The sequence below is a fragment of the Pseudophryne corroboree genome, chromosome 2, assembly GCF_028390025.1.
Source record: "Pseudophryne corroboree isolate aPseCor3 chromosome 2, aPseCor3.hap2, whole genome shotgun sequence".
Classification (NCBI taxonomy): Eukaryota; Metazoa; Chordata; class Amphibia; order Anura; family Myobatrachidae; genus Pseudophryne; species Pseudophryne corroboree.
Window position 1 is genome coordinate 507,673,621 of NC_086445.1, and position 24,184 is coordinate 507,697,804.

The 24,184-nt window shown below is 45.6% G+C and overlaps 1 protein-coding gene and 1 long non-coding RNA gene across 4 annotated transcripts in view; one reads left to right on the forward strand and one right to left on the reverse strand.

The window, feature by feature from the left end:
• The window catches only part of LOC135031742 (uncharacterized), a 205,846-nt gene extending 196,467 nt beyond the window's left edge, over positions 1-9,379 (forward strand). Inside the window, exon 3 of the long non-coding RNA XR_010227392.1 lies at positions 9,258-9,379. This is a non-coding gene — a long non-coding RNA (uncharacterized LOC135031742). The remainder of the gene's footprint in view (positions 1-9,257) is intronic.
• Positions 1-24,184, reverse strand: part of INTS2 (integrator complex subunit 2) — a 244,818-nt gene that overhangs the window by 128,946 nt on the left and 91,688 nt on the right. For all 3 annotated transcript variants that reach the window (XM_063954030.1, XM_063954028.1, XM_063954029.1), the window contains exon 9: positions 8,369-8,494. In XM_063954030.1, coding sequence (XP_063810100.1) covers positions 8,369-8,494 — 126 coding nt within the window. The remainder of the gene's footprint in view (positions 1-8,368; positions 8,495-24,184) is intronic.

The window sequence follows — 24,184 nt, forward strand, 5'->3', positions numbered from 1 at the left end:
ACCGTGTGACCACACAAAATCTTGTCATGGTTCAGATCCTTCCAGTGCCCAGGTTCAAGCAAGCAGCTCTCCCTTTCTTTAACTAGATTGTTCCTGCTGGCTCCTTAATGAGGACCTTTTGCTCAAACTGTACAATCTATCTGCCAAGATGACAGATAATTAAGAAAAAAAAAAAAAAAAAACACATTATGGGAGATATCAATTGTTTGAAAAGTCAGTGGGGTGTCTGTTTTTTCCAATCTAATAGACATGAAAAAACGGACACCCAACCGACGTTTCAAACAGTTGAATAATAAGATTTTACTTACCGATAAATCTATTTCTCGTAGTCAGTAGTGGATGCTGGGGACTCCGTCAGGACCATGGGGATTAGCAGCTCCGCAGGAGACAGGGCACAAAAATAAAGCTTTATGATCAGGTGGTGTGCACTGGCTCCTCCCCCTATGACCCTCCTCCAAGCCTCAGTTAGGATACTGTGCCCGGACGAGCGTACACAATAAGGAAGGATTTTGAATCCCGGGTAAGACTCATACCAGCCACACCAATCACACCGTACAACTTGTGATCTGAACCCAGTTAACAGCATGACAAACGTAGGAGCCTCTGAACAGACGGCTCACAACAATAACAACCCGATTTTTTTGTAACAATAACTATGTACAAGTATTGCAGACAATCCGCACTTGGGATGGGCGCCCAGCATCCACTACGGACTACGAGAAATAGATTTATCGGTAAGTAAAATCTTATTTTCTCTGACGTCCTAGTGGATGCTGGGGACTCCGTCAGGACCATGGGGATTATACCAAAGCTCCCAAACGGGCGGGAGAGTGCGGATGACTCTGCAGCACCGAATGAGAGAACTCCAGGTCCTCTTTAGCCAGGGTATCAAATTTGTAGAATTTTACAAACGTGTTCTCCCCCGACCACGTAGCTGCTCGGCAGAGTTGTAATGCCGAGACCCCTCGGGCAGCCGCCCAGGATGAGCCCACCTTCCTTGTGGAATGGGCCTTAACAGATTTAGGCTGTGGCAGGCCTGCCACAGAATGTGCAAGTTGAATTGTGCTACAAATCCAACGAGCAATCGTCTGCTTAGAAGCAGGAGCACCCAGCTTGTTGGGTGCATACAGTATAAACAGCGAGTCAGATTTTCTGACTCCAGCCGTCCTTGAAATATATATTTTCAATGCCCTGACAACGTCCAGCAACTTGGAATCCTCCAAATCGCTAGTAGCCGCAGGCACCACAATAGGCTGGTTCAGGTGAAACGCTGACACCACCTTAGGCAGAAACTGAGGACGCGTCCGCAGTTCTGCCCTGTCCGAATGGAAAATCAGATATGGGCTTCTATACAATAAAGCCGCCAATTCTGACACTCTCCTGGCTGAAGCCAGGGCCAGTAGCATGGCTACTTTCCATGTAAGATATTTCAAATCCACCGATTTGAGTGGCTCAAACCAATGGGATTTGAGAAAATCCAAAACTACATTAAGGTCCCACGGAGCCACTGGGGGCACAACCGGGGGCTGTATATGTAGTACTCCTTTTACAAAAGTCTGGACTTCAGGAACTGAAGCCAATTCTTTCTGGAAGAAAATCGACAGGGCCGAAATTTGAACCTTAATGAACCCCAATTTGAGGCCCATAGACAATCCTGTTTGCAGGAAATGTAGGAATCGACCCAATTGAAATTCCTCCGTGGGGGCCTTCCTGGCCTCACACCACGCAACATATTTTCTCCAAATGCGGTGATAATGTTGTGCAGTCACCTCCTTCCTGGCTTTGACCAGTGTAGGAATGACCTCTTCCGGAATGCCTTTTTCCCTTAGAATTCGGCGTTCAACCGCCATGCCGTCAAACGCAGCCGCGGTAAGTCTTGGAATAGACACGGTCCCTGTTGAAGCAGGTCCCGTCTTAGAGGTAGAGGCCACGGATCTTCCGTGAGCATCTCCTGAAGTTCCGGGTACCAAGTTCTTCTTGGCCAATCCGGAGCCACGAGTATCGTTCTTACTCCCCTTTGCCGTATAATTCTCAGTACTTTTGGTATGAGAGGCAGAGGAGGAAACACATACACTGACTGGAACACCCACGGTGTTACCAGAGCGTCCACAGCTATTGCCTGAGGGTCTCTTGACCTGGCGCAATACCTGTCCAGTTTTTTGTTGAGGCGAGACGCCATCATATCCACCTTTGGTTTTTCCCAACGGTTCACAATCATGTGGAAGACTTCTGGATGAAGTCCCCACTCTCCCGGGTGTAGATCGTGTCTGCTGAGGAAGTCTGCTTCCCAGTTGTCCACTCCCGGAATGAACACTGCTGACAGTGCTATCACATGATCTTCCGCCCAGCGAAGAATCCTTGCAGCTTCTGCCATTGCTCTCCTGCTTCTTGTGCCGCCCTGTCTGTTTACGTGGGCGACTGCCGTGATGTTGTCCGACTGGATCAACACCGGCTGACCCTGAAGCAGGGGTTTTGCCAGGCTTAGAGCATTGTAAATCGCTCTTAGCTCCAGTATATTTATGTGAAGAGACATCTCCAGGCTTGACCATACTCCCTGGAAGTTTCTTCCCTGTGTGACCGCTCCCCAGCCTCTCAGACTGGCATCCGTGGTCACCAGGACCCAGTCCTGTATGCCGAATCTGCGGCCCTCTAACAGATGAGCACTCTGCAACCACCACAGAAGAGACACCCTTGTCCGTGGCGATAAGGTTATCCGCTGATGCATCTGCAGATGCGATCCGGACCATTTGTCCAGCAGATCCCACTGAAAAGTTCTTGCGTGAAATCTGCCGAATGGAATCGCTTCGTAGGAAGCCACCAGTTTTCCCAGGACCCTTGTGCAATGATGCACTGACACTTTTCCTGGTTTTAGGAGGTTCCTGATTAGCTCGGATAACTCCCTGGCTTTCTTCTCCGGGAGAAACACCTTTTTCTGGACTGTGTCCAGAATCATCCCTAGGAACAGCAGACGTGTCGTCGGAAACAGCTGCGGTTTTGGAATATTTAGAATCCACCCGTGCTGTCGTAGAACTACTTGAGATAGTGCTACTCCGACCTCCAACTGTTCTCTGGACCTTGCCCTTATCAGGAGATCGTCCATTTTCTTGGGAAGAAGAATCATCATTTCGGCCATTACCTTGGTAAGGACCCGGGGTGCCGTGGACAATCCAACCGGCAGCGTCTGAAACGGATAGTGACAGTTCTGTACCACGAACCTGAGGTACCCTTGGTGAGAAGGGCAAATTGGGACATGGAGGTAAGCATCTGTCCCGGGACACCATATAGTCCCCTTTTTCCTGGTTTGCTATCACTGCTCTGAGTGACTCCATCTTGATTTGAACCTTTTTATGTAAGTGTTCAAATATTTCAGATTTAGAATAGGTCTCACCGAGCCGTCTGGCTTCAGTACCACAATATAGTGTGGAATAATACCCCTTTCCTTGTTGTAGGAGGGGTACTTTGATTATCACCTGCTGGGAATACAGCTTGTGAATTGTTTCCACTACTGCCTCCCTGTCGGAGGGAGACGTTGGTAAAGCAGACTTCAGGAACCTGCGAGGGGAAGACGTCTCGAACTTCCAATCTGTACCCCTGGGATACTACTTGTAGGATCCAGGGGTCCACTTGCGAGTGAGCCCACTGCGTGCTGAAACTCTTGAGACGACCCCCCACCGCACCTGAGTCCGCTTGTACGGCCCCAGCGTCATGCTGAGGACTTGGCAGAAGCGGTGGAGGGCTTCTGTTCCTGGGAATGGGCTGCCTGCTGCAGTCTTCTTCCCTTTCCTCTATCCCATGGCAGATATGACTGGCCTTTTGACCGCTTGCCCTTATGGGGACGAAAGGACTGAGGCTGAAAAGACGTTGTCTTTTTCTCCTTTATACGGCAATACTTCCATGTGCCGTTTGGAATCTGCATCACCTGACCACTGTCGTGTCCATAAACAACTTCTGGCAGATATGGACATCGCACTTACTCTTGATGCCAGAGTGCAAATATCCCTCTGTGCATCTCGCATATATAGAAATGCATCCTTTAAATGCTCTATAGTCAATAAAATACTGTCCCTGTCCAGGGTATCAATATTTTCAGTCAGGGAATCCGACCAAGCCACCCCAGCGCTGCACATCCAGGCTGAGGCGATCGCTGGTCGCAGTATAACACCAGTATGTGTGTATATACTTTTTAGGATATTTTCCAGCCTCCTAGCAGCTGGCTCCTTGAGGGCGGCCCTATCTGGAGACGGTACCGCCACTTGTTTTGATAAGCGTGTGAGCGCCTTATCCACCCTAAGGGGTGTTTCCCAACGCGCCCTAACTTCTGGCGGGAAAGGGTATACCGCCAATAATTTTCTATCGGGGGAAACCCACGCATCATCACACACTTCATTTAATTTATCTGATTCAGGAAAAACTACAGGTAGTTTTTTCACACTCCACAAAATACCCTTTTTTGTGGTACTTGTAGTATCAGAAATATGTAACACCTCCTTTATTGCCCTTAACAAGTAACGTGTGGCCCTAAAAGAAAAATACGTTTGTTTCTTCACCGTCGACACTGGAGTCAGTGTCCGTGTCTGTGTCGACCGACTGAGGTAAAAAGACGTTTTAACGCCCCTGACGGTGTTTGAGACGCCTGGACAGGTACTAATTGGTTTGCCGGCCGTCTCATGTCGTCAACCGACCTTGCAGCGTGTTGACATTATCACGTAATTCCTTAAATAAGCCATCCATTCCGGTGTCGACTCCCTAGAGTGTGACATCACCATTACAGGCAATTGCTCCGCCTCCTCACCAACATCGTCCTCATACATGTCGACACACACGTACCGACACACAGCACACACACAGGGAATGCTCTGATAGAGGACAGGACCCCACTAGCCCTTTGGAGAGACAGAGGGAGAGTTTGCCAGCACACACCAAAACGCTATAATTATACAGGGACAACCTTTATATAAGTGTTTTTCCCTTATAGCATCTTAATATATATAATCATATCGCCAAATAAGTGCCCCCCCTCTCTGTTTTAACCCTGTTTCTGTAGTGCAGTGCAGGGGAGAGCCTGGGAGCCTTCCCACCAGCATTTCTGTGAGGGAAAATGGCGCTGTGTGCTGAGGAGAATAGGCCCCGCCCCCTTTTCGGCGGGCTTCTTCTCCCGTTTTTCTGAGACCTGGCAGGGGTTAAATACATCCATATAGCCCCAGGGGCTATATGTGATGTATCTTTTAGCCAGTATAGGTATTTCATTGCTGCCCAGGGCGCCCCCCACAGCGCCCTGCACCCTCAGTGACCGCTGGTGTGAAGTGTGTGACAACAATGGCGCACAGCTGCAGTGCTGTGCGCTACCTCATGAAGACTGAAAAGTCTTCTGCCGCCGGTTTCTGGACCTCTTCACTTTTCGGCATCTGCAAGGGGGTCGGCGGCGCGGCTCCGGGACCGGACTCCATGGCTGGGCCTGTGTTCGATCCCTCTGGAGCTAATGGTGTCCAGTAGCCTAAGAAGCCAATCCATCCTGCACGCAGGTGAGTTCACTTCTTCTCCCCTAAGTCCCTCGTTGCAGTGAGCCTGTTGCCAGCAGGACTCACTGTAAAATAAAAAACCTAAAAACTTTTTCTAAGCAGCTCTTTAGGAGAGCCACCTAGATTGCACCCTGCTCGGACGGGCACAAAAACCTAACTGAGGCTTGGAGGAGGGTCATAGGGGGAGGAGCCAGTGCACACCACCTGATCCTAAAGCTTTATTTTTGTGCCCTGTCTCCTGCGGAGCCGCTAATCCCCATGGTCCTGACGGAGTCCCCAGCATCCACTAGGACGTCAGAGAAATCCCTCTATGTGTCCCCTGACATTTCATACTCTGGGGGAGATGTAAGAAGAGGGTGGTAAGAGTGAACAGCACTATAACCAGCCCTATTTGACACTTTGGGGGGAATTCAAATGTTTGAAAAGTCGGTTGGGTGTCTTTTTTTCATGTCTATTAGATAGGAAAAAACAGAGACCCAACTGACTTTTTAAACAGTTTAATATCCCCCTTAGAATAAGCCTCAATGTCACCATCACCATAAAATTGTATGATGTAAGAAAAATCATTCAGATGTACTATTGAACAATGCTGCTTATTATTTTATTCACATATTGGCAGGTATTACCTGCCAGTATTTATGCTAAGCTGCGGGGGCTGCTAGGGTTCTGAGATGCACTAGAGAGATCTTGCGATGGCTGTGAGACCTTGCTCATGAACAATGGGGCCAGCTGGAGGGTGAGACACCGTGACTGGGCTAATGCGCTGTAGAGCTGGCAGGGATCGCCGAAGGGGAAGTTTTCACTCCACCATAATGGCGGCCAAGATGTTAACACATCTCATCAGTATTGCTTCCTGCTTTGGCGCAGAGATAAAGCAGGAGTTACAGGCGTACAATAAGTGCTGCTATAGTACACCTAGCCACCTGTTCATTGGGAAGCCTACAAAGCTGCAATTTGTGGTGTATTGCTAAATATAGAATCAACCACTAAGAAGGTGGAGAGTGCTCACATGCAAGACTTGGAGAGCCAGATTGCTAACCTCACTGCAAAACACCAAAGGTTTCAAAGGAAAACCATGAACTTTTGGAGGACTACAGGAGGTCTATTTAACTACTTTAAAGGATACTAGTTGGGGAGAGTTAGGGTTAGCTGTGGTGGGGGAGGGTTAGGTGGGGGGGGGGGGGGGGGCAGGAGATAGGCCCTAAGTGGGGGGGTTAGGGTTAGGCACTAAGAGGTTAGGGTGCGAGGGGGGGGTTAGGCTGCGTGGAAGGTGGGTTAGGCACTAAAGGCTGCGGTGGGGGAGTGTGGGTTAGGCACTAAGTAGGGAGGGATAGAGTGCAGGGAGGTGGGTTAGGGATAGAGTGCAGTGAGGGTGGGTTAGGCACTAAAGGCTGCAGTGGGGGAGAGTGGGTTAAGCACTAAGTGGGGAGGTATAGAGTGCGGGGATGGTGGGTTAGGTATAGAGTGTGGGGAGGGTGGGTTAGGCTGCGGTGGGGGAGTGTGGGTAAGGCACTAAGTGGGGAGGGTGGGTTAGGAACTAAAGGCTGCTGTGGGGGAGTGGGGGATATTATGCTAATGCCACAGGACGCGTCTTGTGTAAAAAGACTCCTGCTGTCAGCTTCTCTGACTTGCGAGGATGCAGCATCTTATGATCTGTGTGAACAGGTTATTCAGGATGACCAGGGAATACATGCTGCTGAATCCACTGCAGCTACATCCCAGGACGCAGCCACTGGCTTCAGCACGCCCAGAAAGTGGGGCTAACACGCTCCCGTTTTCTTTAACACTGCTTGTCAAATTAGGCTGCGGTGTCCAGGGCACTGAGAGCGCTCTTGCAGAAAGCAATCTGCACATCCGCAGTTCAAATACCATCAGATTTGCGTACATCTCTGAATTAGGCCCTCAGTGTCTGCATATTTTCTGTTGCCAATAGTGTATTTTACACTTACTGATAGGGGAGTTTATTTAACGGGTTGTTGTGATTTAAACACCATCATAAGCGCGTTTTTTCTTTTTTTTATCTACGTTTAATTTGTTACATCATCCTTTAACGGCTCAAAGTTCACTGACGTTAAAGTGTTTAAATTTCAGTACAATTATACATACATATTTATGTATGTCAGAGGCATTCAATCCAGCAATTGTCACAACTCTGAATAGGACGTTTTATTTTTGTTTACATTGTAACAAAGTAAGAGGAGGAAGTGCTTGTAACTAGTTAAATCTCATGTTACCTAAAGACTGAATGCACCTGTACTGCCTATACAGTACAGCCATTGGAATATTTCTTCAAGTACGTGTATCAGTGTTCAGAACGGGTCTTGAAATATTTGTTTGCAATCCCCTGTCAGCTGCAGCATGACTGACCTGCTGCGGCATTTGGTGAGCCGAGCGGAGGAGGTACTCAGTACTGTTCAATAAGGGGTGTTCCGCCCCCGTTTTGAAGGCATGACAGGTCCAAGGTCTGTATCACATGACACAGACTTACTGAACCCCGGTGCCCAGTCTGACAGCCAGCCGTAGTAAGCTTCATCTTACTCATGGCTGTCTGGTGCCTAAAAACATTGCGAATCCTCAGACACAGCTCTCTGATCTCACAGAGGCATGTAGAAGGCGTCTATCTCCTACAGACACCTGCTGAATTTGCATTTTAAAAGGACATGGAATTGCACAGCTGCTTCCTTGCAGCTGTGCAATTCCTTACAAGCATGATTTAGAACCTATATCCATCCATATCGATACTTTCTACGTGAACATTAGGTCTGCTGCTGAAGCTATCATTCTGTAGTCACCAGACCCGATTAAAAAATTAAGCCATTTTAAAATGTTGTACCTGGCTGATAGCTTACCTGACAAGCGTTGAAAAGGCCAGCAGCATACAGAAAGAAAGGGAGACAAAACGCACCCCAGCAGGAGTTGCTGGTGGACGGCTGGTCATGAGCTGAAGCACCTGCTCCGCTTCTTCATCTGTTGGCCTACAAGGATAACACAAGTGCTGTTAGGAACTTTTATTTTATTAAGAAGTACATTTGTAACATATGAATATAAACGTATATTTGTATATTATACATTTATTTCTTCTTTGAGAACTGAAATTATGGTTCTGTTTATGCCAATTCCACTATCGGTAAGTGAACAGCAGGTTGCATGCACTTGCTGTTTTGATCTTCATTCAAACTTAAAGGTGATTTAGGACTGGGTCCACCACGGTATTCCAGCGCTTGGGATCCTGACTGCCGGTATACCGGCAGCGGGGCGAGCACAAAAGAGCCCCTTGCTCTTTTTAAAAACAGCCACGCTATTTATTCTCTCTCCAGGGGTGTCGTGGACACCCCAAGAGGGAAAACAGTTGTCGGTATGCCGGCTGTCGGGAAACCGGCACTGGTATGCTGAGCGCCGTGATCCCGACAGCTGGCATATCAAACGCCACCCCTAGGACTAAGGTGTAGATTCATGTAGCAATGAAAAGTGTGGAGAAGTGAGCCAGAGGAGAAGTTGCCATCAGCTGCTACGTATAATTTTAAAGAATGGTTTTTATAAATGTTAGCTCAACACTGATTGGTTGCCATAGGCAACTTCTCCACTGGCTCACTTCTCCACACTTTTTAACTGCTTCAAGAATAGTCCCCAAAAGGTCAAGTTGTATTTTCTGATGTACCTGTATGCATTAGATGCAACTCTACTGACATCTAATGGCCAATCTCATTACGGTTTTATCTTTTTTTTTTTCTTTCATAGAAACAGAATTTGAAGGCAGATAACAACCACTTGGCCCATCTAGTCTGCAAGACAGATAGATGGCTATGAGATAGAGTAATAAATATCAAATATAAGAGATAGAAAAAGCAGTAAAACATAGATCAGAGGTAAGAAGTTAGCTATGACATAGATAGATACAGTATAACACATAGATATTATGTAGATATAAGGGTAATTGTTTTCTTTTTTGTTTACTATGTTTGTGAGGGTTTCTGGTAACCCCTCTTTAGGAAACATCAGACTGCCACACAGTTAGCACCTGTATTGTTGTTTTTGGCATTAGAAAAATACAAGCATGTGAACTATTGTACAATTAAATACAGGGTGAGGTTTTACGAAAACTAGATTATATGCTGCCTTATAGTGGTAAATGACAAAACTACATTTAACTGCTGATACTCATACTTATAACAGACTAGTTACTAGCCCGTCACAATGACGGGACATCATAACAGTAATGTCAGCGTGCGTCATCCATGGGCCGCCGACGCCCAAAACACTTGAATTTCCCCCATAGAGGGGAGGAGCATCATTAGACTTTTCTTATATAGGATGTAGTGTTCACTCTAGGGTGAACAGTGGGTAGTCAGAGAAAGCGGGCACTTTAGTGCGCACACACCCTGAAAAGGGTGTGCAGCCTCCTGGGGACAAGTGTGACCTTGTGATAAGCCCCATATTCTATATCTTTGGAGCATGGCCAGAATTTACGGAGATGATGGGCTGCTCTCATGCAGTCCCCACACTGTGAATAGATGCCGATCGAATGCTGGAAACATCCCTGAGCTTCATACTTGCCAATTAGCTGGATGGTTTTATCTGATGCGCTGTCAGAGTATGGGAGCCTCCATCTTGGCTGATTTCACCTTACTAACTACCAACATGGGTCCACTGCCTGCACACATGATCCACTCAGCCTATCTGGGACAAAAACGCCCTATTTAAGCCAGCTGCAAAAGTTAACTAATTGCCAGAACAAATTCTCTTCAGAATCCCAGTTCCAGTGTGCGCATCATCTCCTGCTGTCTTGCTATCAGCTCCAGGCTATGTGCCATACACAATAGAAAATTATGAGGGACTGAGAAAGCAGCCCCCTCAAGAGCAGTCACTTGTTGGTGCACTCTTTTTTAAGATCAAAATTAAATACATAAATGCCTTACTTTTAATTGTCATATTAAAATTGAAAAGGACAAACAGACACATATAACATAGAAGAAAAAAAAAAAAAAAGATTTCCAAAATTCATAGAGAAAAAAAAAAAAAAAAAAAAAAGAGAGAGAGAGAGAGAGAGAGAGAGAGAGAGAGAGAGAGAGAGAGAGAGAGAGAGAGAGAGAGAGAGAGAGAGAGAAAGAAAAGAGAAAAAGGTGAGAGAAAAAAGAGAGAGAAAAAAAAGAAAAAGAAAAAAAAGACAAAAAGAGCGACAAAAAGAGAGAAAGATCAATACGGAACCCATCCAAATTCTGTGTTTGCCCCTTAACAGATTCCATTATCTACAAAAAAGAAGCACCAGGAACTAGCGCTGCATAGTACACATAAATCTGGAGGTGATCCTTTGTAGTTTCTGTGTGATCCACTACTTTATCTCTCTGTGGAATTACACTTACAGATAATTTCTATCACGCGTGTCCATAAAGGTATCTTTATATCTGAAACAATGTGCTGTCCCCACACAAATAAAAACGGTACACACTTACAGGATATTTCTATCTCGCGTGTCCATAAAGGTATCTTTTACTGCATGAAGATATTCAGTAGCAGAAAGACCCCAAAAGACTTCACATGATATATAGGTATGCAGGACAACTTACATTAGCTTCCTTTCACGCGTGCCCATAAAGGTATCTTTTATCTGGTACGTCGTCCCAAAGAAGGATTCAGCAAGATGATTTCCACAAGAGAAAGTTTTTAATACATGAAGTTTAAAAAAATGAACAGAGCCCAAACGGAGGAATCCAGGTATCGGCTGCTGATGGAAGACTTGTTCTCTCACCGGCCGGCTGCAGACAGGTAAGCGAGCAGGAACAGAGTCCGAGTCACCGCGTCCCAGGATTCCACACTACAAACGGCTTCAACGCGTTTCTGGGAGTTCACTCCCCTTTGTCAAGAAGTGCCCTGATAGAAGTGCGTGATAGAAATTATCTGTAAGTGTAATTCCACAGAGAGATAAAGTAGTGGATCACACAGAAACTACAAAGGATCACCTCCAGATTTATGTGTACTATGCAGCGCTAGTTCCTGGTGCTTCTTTTTGTAAATACCATTTAAGAGGTTTCTGGGTATAACCTCTACTTTCTAGGAACTAGCAGCAGCTAGTAAGCGCAGGGCTGCTACCAATTTGCCCTTTTCCATCAGATTCCATTATCTATCTGGCTGTGTCCAAAATCCTCAATTACTCCAGGCCACAAGGCAGTTTTCCAAACTACTTCGTATTTTGCTTCCCATCCGTATTAATATCTATTTTTGCCTATAGGCAGAAACAGTCTACGGATGATGCAGCTTTGACTGTTTTACACCAGGCGCAGAACCACTTAGAGAAGAAGGGGACATATGTTAGAATTTTATTTGTGGATTTTAGTTCTGCGTTTAATACAATAGTACCGGTATCTCTGGTTCTTAAGCTTTTTAATTTAGGCTTAAACGGGTTTATGTGCAATTGGATTTTACATTTTTTGACTGATAGGCCTCAAGTAGTGAAGTTAGGTAAATCTGTGTCTGGCAAAGTTCGGGTAGGAACTGGTGTTCCACAGGTGTGTGTTCTGAGCCCACTACTATATTCGTTATTTACGTACGATTGTTTTTCAGTTTCTGACTCCGTTAAAGTGGTGAAATTGCAGATGACACAGCTGTTGTCGGTCTGATAAGTAATAATGACGAGGTAGCCTATAGATAAAAAGTTTTACATTTATTAGAATGGAGTAAAGAAAAGGGAATGGTAATTGATTTTAGACGAGGCAGTAGTAGACCGTTACTTCCTGTATTTTTAGATGGTAAGCCAATTGAGGAGGTGGCCTCATTTAAATTCTTGGGCATGTATATTGCTAATGAACTAACTTGGTCCTTAAATTGTACTTTTTTGATTAAGAAGGCACAGCAGCACCTGTTCTTTCTAAGGAGACTTAAGGCTGAGTACGAACACGTTAGTTAGGTTCTATCGTAGTATCGTAGAGTGTGTTCTGATGTATGGGATCACAGTATGGTTTGGGAACTGTACTGTAGCTGAGCAGATTGCCCTAGAACGTGTGGTTAGAACTGCTAGTAGGATTATTGGGGTGCCCTTGACCTGCATGAAGGATTTTTATGTAAATAGAGTGTTAAGAAAAGCCAGATGCATATTAGTTGATCCTAGTCATCCAAATTATTTGGTTTTTGAAAGATTGCCGTGCCTAAAACATTTTAGGAGTGTACGTGTGCACACAAAACGTATGTTAAATAGTTATTTTATCCAACAGTTGTTCGTTTGTTAAACGAACAAAAGGATTAGGACTAATTTTTAAATTAAATTTTAAATGAAATTTTTAAATTATGTTTATAGCTTGTTCCATTGCAAAGTGTTCCTACAGAAATTTCATTGACATTTCATGACTGTTTTGTTAATGACAAATAAATATTATTATTATTATTTCAACCTTTATGTGGAGGGGCTACATCAAGTCACCTAGCTTCATCCACTCGCCTAATACAGAAGCCAGTACCATGGTTCCTTAACCGAGTCAATAAAACTCTGAAAGAGCATTTACAATAATAAATAAAATTCTATAAATTCGGTTGGTGTATTGGTTTTGCGTTACAGGTCTCATACATGGATAGGGTTCAGCTTAGCAATGTTTTGCAATTTTCTCACTGTAACAATGCAATGTTGCTTACACCCCTTTCCACTGCCCCAATAAGCCTGGTTATTGCTGGGACTACACAGGTCATGGCTCGGTGTAAAAGGGTCCTTGAAAAATAACCCGGGTAGGTTTGACCCGGGTCTATTAGCTACTGGGTCAGATCTGGGGAGTCCGTGGTGTAAATGGATGATCTGGGTCATGCTAAAAGTCTATGGAGACCCAACTCACCAGCATTTGGAGACTATGCCACTAATCCAGGTCCAGCCTGTGCTGTGAACGGGTTTCAATCGGCTGTGACACGGCTTAAAACAGGGTTCACCTGTTTTAGGCGAAATAACCAAGTCAGATCCCAGTTTTTGGTGTAAAAGGGATATGAGAGTGTTCTGGTGGGATATTAAGTATGATATTGTCGCAGATATAATTTGTTCCTATCTTGATAATCTCCTAGTATTCATGGAATGGTCTCTTAAATTGTAGTGGGAAGTGGTTTCTGCCCTGAGTATGCTGTGTATGCTGTAATAGTTGTCTGGTCTGCACCTATGGCGGAGCCTGGAATATGATTCATTTGATGGGAAAGGTTTATTTAATTACAAAGAAAAAAGTATGGAAAACAGATCTTGGGTGTTCGCATGGTCCTGGTCCCAACCAAATTATGGCGGGATCCAAATGAGAAGACCCTAAATCCATGCACAAGGGGGCAGGAACATAGGAGGGGTTCAAACGTTCCCATCACACATGGATCAACCGCATTCTGGCAAAACATTAATGCCAGGCAGATAGTAAGAGCTGGGAAAAATATATACAGTTGTGCTCATAAGTTTACATACCCTAGCAGAATTTGTGATTTTCTGGCCATTTGTCAGAGAATATGAATGATAACTCACAAACTTTTCTTTCACTCATGGTTAGTGGTTGGGTGAAGCCATTTATTGTCAAACAGCTGTGTTTACTCTTTTTAAATCATAATGACAACAGAAACTTTTTGAAAGTTTACCTAAATGACCCTGATCAAAGTTTACATACCCCAGATCTTAATACCGTGTATTGCCCCCTTTAACATCAATGACAGCTTGAAGTCTTTTGTGGTAGTTGTGTATGAGGCTCTTTATTTTCTCAGATGGTAAAGCTGACTAGTCTTCTTGGCAAAAAGCCCCCAGTTCCTGTAAATTCTTGGGCTGTCTTGCATGAACTGCACGTTTGAGATCTCCCAGAGTCGCTCAATGATATTGAGGTCAGGAGACTGAGATGGCCACTCCAGAACCTTCACTTTATTCTGCTGTAGCCAATGACAGGTCGACTTGGCCTTGTGTTTTGGATCATTGTCATGTTGGAACGTCCAAGTACGTCCCATGCGCAGCTTCCGGGCAGATGAGAGCAAATTTTCCCCCAGTATTTTCTGATAACATGCTGCATTCATTTTGCCATCAATTTTGACCAAGTTTCCAGTGCCTTTGTAGCTCACACATCCCCAAAACATCAGCGATCCACCTCAGTGTTTCACAGTAGGAATGGTGGGTGTACCTTTCATCATAGGCCTTGTTGACTCCTCTCCAAATGTAACGTTTATGGTTGTGGTCAAAAAGTTCAATTTTGGTCTCATCACTCCAAATTACTTTGTTCCAGAAGTTTTGAGGCTTGTCTCTGTGCTGTTTGGAGTATTGTAAGCGGGATGCTTTGTGGCATTTGCGTAGTAATGGCTTTCTTCTGGCGACTCGACCATGCAGCCCATTTTTCTTCAAATGCCTCCTTATTGTGCATCTTGAAACAACCACACCACTTTTTTTCAGAGAGTCCTGTATTTCAACTGAAGTTATTTGTGGATTTTTCTTTGCATCCCGAACAACTTTCCTGGCAGTTGTGGCTGAAATTTTTGTTGGTCTTCCTGACCGTGCTTTGGTTTCCACAGAATCCCTAATTTTCCACTTCTTAATTAGAGTTTGAACACTGCTGATTGGCATTCTCAATTGCTTGGATATCTTTTTATATCCCTTTCCTGTTTTATACAGTTCAATTACCTTTTCCCGCAGATCCTTTGACAATTCTTTTGCTTTCCCCATGACTCAGAATCCAGACAAGTCAGTGCAGCACTGGATGAAAGATGCAAGGGTCTTTCAGGAGTCCATAAACTCACTGACCTTTTATACACACACACACACACACACACACACACACACACACTGTTTACAAGCAAACAGATCACAGGTGAGGATGGTTACCTTTAGTAGCCAGTCAAACCTGTTTGTGTCAACTTGTGTGCATGTTATCAGGCCAAAATCTCCAGGGTATGTAAACTTTTGATCAGGGTCATTTTGGTAGTTTCTGTTGTCATTATGATTTAAAAAAAGAGTAAACACAGTTGTTTGACAATAAATGCCTTCACTCAACCACTAACCATGAGTGAAAGAAAAGTTTGTGAGTTATCATTCATATTCTCTGACAAATGGCCAGAAAATCACAAATTCTGCTAGGGTATGTAAACTTATGAGCACAACTGTATTTGAGACACCCAATCTCTCACATTTAGAGGGACAGTTGAGCCAAAGACAGTTTTCTGTTATTATTAGTTTGTTCCCCTAAAGGAAGGTTCTGGGGGAGGGATGTATCAAGCCTTCTAAACATGGAGAAGATGCCCATAACAACCAGCTATGAGGTAGCATTTATCAATTACAAGGGTGGTTCAGCGAGTAAGGTAACAAGACTTCACATGTATGTCATGTCCTCTGTTTCATTTGTGCTGCACTGAAGATCTGGATTCAGGAGGACAGAAGATTTGAGGTATATATAGCTGAAGGAATAGGTGACTCAACAGACTGTTGAGCAAGCCATTGTGTCCTGACCTACACGCACTTGCTACTGACTTCTTCTATGCCGGGATAGATGCCTTCTTATGTTCTTCTTTTCCTCCCTCCCACATATCTTTTTGAAAAGTCTTTGTTAAAAACACACACACACACACACACACACACACACACACACACACACACACACACCTTCAGCTGAAAACAAAAACGTTTTTCCTGGAGAACAATCTATTTTTCTTGAAAAATTAGTTATAGATACCTGGAAGAGAAAAGCCCCAACTCCAACACCCTACTGTACCCTATTCCAAGTAATAAGCTTCCCATGCACTGTATTAAGTGATATGGTTATAATGCAATTGTCAAAGTCGAAAAATATCGTGCTTCACGTTGCCATATACTAACCCCATGCATATGCCCGCTGCTCGTGCATTTAGTCTGCTGTACGTGCACATGTCCGCAAATTGCGTACGCTCGCTCCGGCGATTACGCGCGGTATATGCGTATTTACGGTAGAGTTTATGAGCTTGTAGCGGGTGACTCGTTTATAGCATAGTTAACCTTTATAGTGTGTTTTGTAGATATTAATCCCCTTAATAATGTCTGCAAGTATGTTTAGTGTAAATGGTTCGTGGACATAGGGATTCCTCTTTGCATGATACGAAGGGTCTGACAAAGGTTGAACAGTGGTGTCTAGTACCTAACTGAAGAGTATTTTATTAGAAACAATCCGGTGTTGGTTAGGAAGAGATTAGTCGCTCCTGCGTATAGTTATGTTTAAAAGAAGTTTATGGACATTTAAATGTATTTGCTGTTTTATTACACATGAGGTGGGAGTCCTGAGGATGCCTCCCACCTGAGCAGTTGGAGAGAGACACATCCCCCCCCCCCCCCCCCCGTACGAACCCACCTATGACCTTTTGTTATAATGCAGAGACAAATTCCTGTGTCCAATGAACAATGAGATTGTAGGGCCCTTTGTAGTGTACAGTATGCTGTGTATATAAAGACCCCCATAGCCAGACCAGCTCTCACTTCTCTCCACAAGGTTTTCCCCGTGATGACGGAGAGCTGGTTTCCAGATAGCGCATGCGATTCATTCCCAAGTGTGTAAGTTTCTCTGTGGCCATTTCGTTACTCTGTATGTATACAATTGTTCTTTTGTAGCTAACCTATAAGTGTTTGCCATTTATCCTCTTTCTGTTTATTTGTATTTGCAATCGTTTGCTAGTGTTTGTGTTTCTGCTTAGTTATTGTGTTTAGTTATTAATGTTAGGACTGTAGCGTATAAGCTGTTAACTGTACTTTTCCCTTTTACTTACTAAAAATCATCTGGTAAGGTGTTGGAACCTTAACAAGTGTTTGTGTGATTCACCATATAAGTGCTAAGGGTTTCAGAGCATCTCAATTGCTCAAACAGCTTGCATACTCACAAAGGTTCAGTGTTACACCATTATAGTACCACGGTATTAAGGTTTACAGTGTAAGCATATTCTGTGTTTAAAGTTTATAAAGGTTACTGTCTGTGTGTACGCTCGCTGTGTGTATTCCGTACACCCAGCGCAGCGTGTGTACGTAAAATTGCGTACCCCGTGTGAGGTCTTTGTACGCAAATAGCATACGAAGTGCGTAGCACGTGCACGTGGTTTAGCGGCCATTACGGCTACACGCTATTAGTAAATAGCTTATGTTAAAAGGTAAATAATTAGCTTTATCAATATTAACACCAAACTTAAGAAAAAAAGGGATTAGCGATGGACTGTATGGTATGGTGGTCACAGATGTGAAGTCTAAACATCCAGTAAATGTAGATACTCTATTTTCTTCCAGAAGGGTGTGACAAAATCTAATCCTTTAAGGAACTGATTTAATACATTATACAACTAAGCGGCAAGCGGGCTAACTGGGTAGAAGTTGATGAAAAACAAGAGCCGATAATATTGGGCAGTGACAGAATAGGAATAAAAACGGAAAAGGCCTTTCTCTGACGTCCTAGTGGATGCTGGGGACTCCGTAAGGACCATGGGGAATAGCGGCTCCGCAGGAGTCTGGGCACAAAAGTAAAGCTTTAGGACTACCTGGTGTGCACTGGCTCCTCCCCCCATGACCCTCCTCCAAGCCTCAGTTAGATTTTTGTGCCCGAACGAGAAGGGTGCACACTAGGTGGCTCTCCTGAGCTGCTTAGTGAAAAGTTTTAGTTTTAGGTTTTTTATGTTCAGTGAGACCTGCTGGCAACAGGCTCACTGCATCGAGGGACTAAGGGGAGAAGAAGCGAACTCACCTGCGTGCAGAGTGGATTGGGCTTCTTAGGCTACTGGACATTAGCTCCAGAGGGACGATCACAGGCCCAGCCATGGATAGGTCCCAGAGCCGCGCCGCCGGCCCCCTTACAGAGCCAGAAGAGGTCCGGAAAATCGGCGGCAGAAGACGTCCTGTCTTCAACAAGGTAGCGCACAGCACTGCAGCTGTGCGCCATTGCTCTCAGCACACTTCACACTCCGGTCACTGAGGGTGCAGGGCGCTGGGGGGGGGGGCGCCCTGAGACGCAATAAAAACACCTTGGATGGCAAAAGAAATGCATCACATATAGCTCCTGGGCTATATGGATGCATTTAACCCCTGCCAGAATACACAGAAAAACGGGAGATAAGGCCGCCGAAAAGGGGGCGGAGCCTATCTCCTCAGCACACTGGCGCCATTTTCCCTCACAGCTCCGTTGGAGGGAAGCTCCCTGGCTCTCCCCTGCAGTCACTACACTACAGAAAGGGTTAAAAAAGAGAGGGGGGCACTAATTAGGCGCAGTATAAACAATACAGCAGCTATAAGGGGGAAAAACACTTATATAAGGTTACCCCTGTATATATATATATATATATATATATATATATATATATATATATATATATATATATATATATATATATATATATAGCGCTCTGGTGTGTGCTGGCAAACTCTCCCTCTGTCTCCCCAAAGGGCTAGTGGGGTCCTGTCCTCTATCAGAGCATTCCCTGTGTGTGTACTGTGTGTCGGTACGTTTGTGTCGACATGTATGAGGAGAAAAATGTGGAGACGGAGCAGATTGCCTGTAATAGTGATGTCACCCCCTAGGGGGTCGACACCTGAGTGGATGTACTGTTGGAAGGAATTACGTGACAGTGTCAGCTCTGTATAAAAGACAGTGGTTGACATGAGACAGCCGGCTACTCAGCTTGTGCCTGTCCAGACGTCTCATAGGCCGTCAGGGGCTCTAAAGCGCCCGTTACCTCAGATGGCAGATATAGACGCCGACACGGATACTGACTCCAGTGTCGACGGTGAAGAGACAAATGTGACTTCCAGTAGGGCCACACGTTACATGATTGAGGCAATGAAAAAATGTTTTACACATTTCTGATAATACGAGTACCACCAAAAAGGGGTATTATGTTCGGTGAGGAAAAACTACCTGTAGTTTTCCTGAATCTGAGAAATTAAATGAGGTGTGTGATGATGCGTGGGTTTCCCCCGATGACAACTGATAATTTCTAAACTGTTATTGGCATTATATCCTTTCCCGCCAGAGGTTAGGGTGCGTTGGGAAACACCCCCTAGGGTGGATAAAGCGCTCACACGCTTGTAAGAACAAGGGCTCTACCCTCTCCTGAGATGGCCGCCCTTAAGGATCCTGCTGATAGAAAGCAGGAGGGTATCCTAAAATGTATTTACACACATACTGGTGTTATACTGCGACCAGCAATCGCCTCAGCCTGGATGTGCAGTGCTGGGTTGGCGTGGTCGGATTCCCTGACTGAAAATATTGATACCCTAGATAGGGACAGTATATTATTGACTATAGAGCATTTAAAAGATGCATTTCTATATATGCGTGATGCACAGCGGAATATTTGCCGCCTGGCATCAAGTCTAAGTGCGTTGTCCATTTCTGCCAGTAGAGGGTTATGGACACGACAGTGGTCAGGTGATGCGGATTCCAAAAGGCATTTGGAAGTATTGCCTTATTAAGGGGAGGAGTTATTTGGGGTCGGTCTTTCAGACCTGGTGGCCACGGCAACAGCTGGGAAATCCACGTTTGTACCCCAGGTCGCCTCTCAACATAAGAAGACGCCGTATTATCAGGCGCAGTCCTTTCGTGGGCAAGCGGGCAAAAGGTTCCTCTTTTCTGCCCCGTGACAGAGGGAGAGGAAAAAGGCTGCAGAAATCAGCCAGTTCCCAGGAACAGAAGCCCTCTCCCGCCTCTGCCAAGCTCACAGTATGACGCTGGGGCTTTACAAGCAGAATCAGGCACGGTGGGGGCCCGTCTCAATGAATTTCAGCGCGCAGTGGGCTCACTCGCAATTAGACCCCTGGATCCTTCAGGTTATATCTCAGGGGTACAAATTGGAATTCGAGACGTCTCCCCCTCGCCGTTTCCTAAAGTCGGCTTTACCGATGTCTCCCTCTGACAGGGAGGCAGTTTTGGAAGCCATTCACAAGCTGTATTCCCAGCAGGTGATAATCAAGGTACCCCTCCTGCAACAGGGAACGGGGTATTATTCCACACTGTTGTGGTACCGAAGCCGGACGGCTCGGTGAGACCGATTCTAAATCTAAAATCTTGAACACTTACATACGGAGGTTCAAATTCAAGATTGAATCACTCAGAGCAGTGATTGCGAACCTGGAAGAAGGGGACTACATGATGTCTCGGGACATCAAGGATGCTTACCTTCATGTCCCAATTTACCCTTCTCACCAAGGGTACCTCAAGTTTGTGGTACAGAACTGTCACTATCAGTTTCAGACGCTGCCGTATGGATGGTCCACGGCACCCCGGGTCTTTACCAAGGTAATGGCCGAAATGATGATATTCTTTCGAAGGAAGGGAATTTTAGTTATCCCTTACTTGGACGATTCCCTGATAAGGGTAAGATCCAGGGAACAGTTGGAGGTCGGTGTAGCACTATCTCAGGTAGTGTTGCGGCAGCACGATTGGATTCTCAATATTCCAAAATCGCAGCTGATTCCGACGACTCGTCTTCTGTTCCTAGGGATGATCCTGGACACAGTCCAGAAAAAGATGCTTCTCCCGGAGGAGAAAGTCAGGGAGTTATCCGAGCTAGTCCGGAACCTCCTATAACCGAGCCAAGTCTCAGTACATCAATGAAAGGGTTCTGGGAAAAATGGTGGCTTCCTACGAAGCAATCCCATTCGGCAGATTCCACGCAAGAACTTTCCAGTGGGACCTGCTGGACAAATGGTCCGGGTCGCATCTTCAGATGCATCAGCGGATAACCCTGTCACCAAGCACAAGGGTGTCTCTCCTGTGGTGGTTGCAGAGTGCTCATCTTCTAGAGGGCCGCAGATTCGACATTCAGGACTGGGTCCTGGTGACCACGGATGCCAGCCTGCGAGGCTGGGGAGCAGTCACACAGGGAAGGAATTTCCAGAGCTTATGGTCAAGCCTGGAGACATCACTTCACATAAATATCCTGAAGCTAAGGGCCATTTACAATGCTCTAAGCTCAGCAAGACCTCTGCTTCAAGGTCACCCGGAGTTGATCCATTCGGACAACATCACGGCAGTCACCCACGTAAACAGACAGGGGGACACAAGAAGCAGGAGGGCAAGGCAGAAGCTGCAAGGATTCTTCGCTGGGCGGAAAATCATGTGATAGCACTGTCAGCAGTGTTCATCCCGGGAGTGGACAACTGGGAAGCAGATTTCCTCAGCAGACACGATCTTCACCCGGGAGAGTGGGGACTTCATCCAGAAGTCTTCCACATGTTTATAAAACTCGACAAGTATTGCGCCAGGTCAAGGGACCCTCAGGCAATAGCTGTATACGCTCTGGTAACACAGTGGGTGTACCAGTCAGTGTATGTGTTCCCTCCTCTGCCTCTCATACCCAAGGTACTGAGAATTATAAGATGGAGAGGAGTAAGCACTATATTCGTGGCTCCGGATTGGCCAAGAAGGACTTGGTAACCGGAACTTCAAGAGATGCTCACGGAGGATCCGTGGCCTCTACCTCTAAGAAGGGACCTGCTCCAGCAAGGACCCTGTCTGTTCCAAGACTTACCGCGGCTGCGTTTGACGGCATGGCGGTTGAACGCCGGATCCTGAAGGAGAAAGGCATTCCGGATGAAGTCATTCCTATCCTGATCAAAGCCAGAAAAGATATATCCGCAATACATTATCACCGCATTTGGCGAAAATATGTTGCGTGGTGCGAGGCCAGGAAGGCCCCGACGGAGGAATTTTCAACTAGGTCGATTCCTACATTTCCTGCAAACAGGAGTGTCTATGGGCCTGAAATGGGGGTCCATTAAGGTTCAAATTTCGGCCCTGTCAATTTTCTTCCAAAAAGAACTAGCTTCAGTCCCTGAAGTTCAGACGTTTGTGAAAGGGGTACTGTATATACAGCCTCCTTTGTGCCTCCAGTGGCACCTTGGGATCTAAATGTAGGTTTTGGGTTCCAAAAGTCACATTGGTTTGAACCACTTAAATATGTGGAGTTAAAATATTTCACATGGAAAGTGGTCATGCTGTTGGCCCTGGCCTGGGCCAGGTGCGTGTCAGAATTGGCGGCTTTATCCTGTAAAAGCCCTCATCTGATTTTCCATTCGGACAGGGCGGAATTGAGGACTTGTCCTCAGTTTCTCCCTAAGGTGGTTTTCAGCGTTTCACCTGAATCAACCTATTGTAGTGCCTGCGGCTACTAGGGACTTGGAGGACTCCAAGTTGCTAGACGTTGTCAGGGCCCTGAAAATATATGTTTCCAGGACGGCTGGAGTCAGAAAATCTGACTCGCTGTTTATCCTGTATGCACCCAACAAGCTGGGTGCTCCTGCTTCTAAGCAGACTATTGCTTGTTGGATTTGTAGTACAATTCAGCTTGCACATTCTGTGGCAGGCCTGCCACAGCCAAAAATCTGTAAATGCCCACTCCACAAGGGAGGTAGGCTCATCTTGGGCGGCTGCCCGAGGGGTCTCGGCTTTACAACTTTGCCGAGCAGCTACTTGGTCAGGAGCAAATACGTTTGTAAAATTCTACAAATTTGATACCCTGGCTGAGGAGGACCTGGAGTTCTCTCAATTGGTGCTGCAGAGTCATCCGCACTCTCCCGCCCGTTTGGGAGCTTTGGTATAATCCCCATGGTCCTTACGGAGTCCCCAGCATCCACTAGGACGTCAGAGAAAATAAGAATTTACTTACCGATAATTCTATTTCTCATAGTCCGTAGTGGATGCTGGGCGCCCATCCCAAGTGCGGATTGTCTGCAATACTGGTACATAGTTATTGTTACAAAAAATCGGGTTATTGCTGTAGTGAGCCATCTTTTCTAGAGGCTCCTCTGTTATCATGCTGTTAACTGGGTTTAGATCACAAGTTATACGGTGTGATTGGTGTGGCTGGTATGAGTCTTACCCGGGATTCAAAATCCTTCCTTATTGTGTATGCTCGTCCGGGCACAGTATCCTAACTGAGGCTTGGAGGAGGGTCATGGGGGGAGGAGCCAGTGCACACCAGGTAGTCCTAAAGCTTTACTTTTGTGCCCAGACTCCTGCGGAGCCACTATTCCCCATGGTCCTTACGGAGTCCCCAGCATCCACTACGGACTATGAGAAATAGAATTATCGGTAAGTAAATTCTTATTTTTTGGGGGGGGAACAGGGAGTAGGTGACTATATCCCACTCCAAAATGGTGTAAAGGAGGAATAAAGGACTGGACACAATACAAATAAATCTGGGAAAGGGTCTATATTAATATAAGGTCAATTAAAAAGAATAATTAAATAGCACTGACGCTCAGAAACTGGGAAAATATGAATAAAAATCTGAAATTATCTACCTACCCCTCTCCTCTAACTCCCATCTGGAGCAACTCAGCATTTCTCCCCGGGCTTTCTCAAGGAATGGCCCGCCCTTGGATTTCTGCAGGTGTCACTAGAATCCATCATTTTACAGGGACCCATGCCATCAAATTGTTTTCTGACTTGCAAGATACATACGGTTTACCTAACTCTTTGCGCTACCAATATCTACAAATCCGTCACTTCATCTCCTCTCTACACTTGTCATACCCACTACCAGTTCCCTCCCCTCTCGAGAGGCTTTGCATTTATAGTCCCACTGACAGAGGCACTCTCTCTCTCTCTCTTATATAAATCCATTCTCAACCACGAAACCTCCCCCCTTAAACCGCACAAGCTGGCTTGGGAAACAGACCTAGGGCAACATCTCGAGGACGAGGCATGGGACACAATTCGCACCACAATCTCGCAATGTTCCATCAG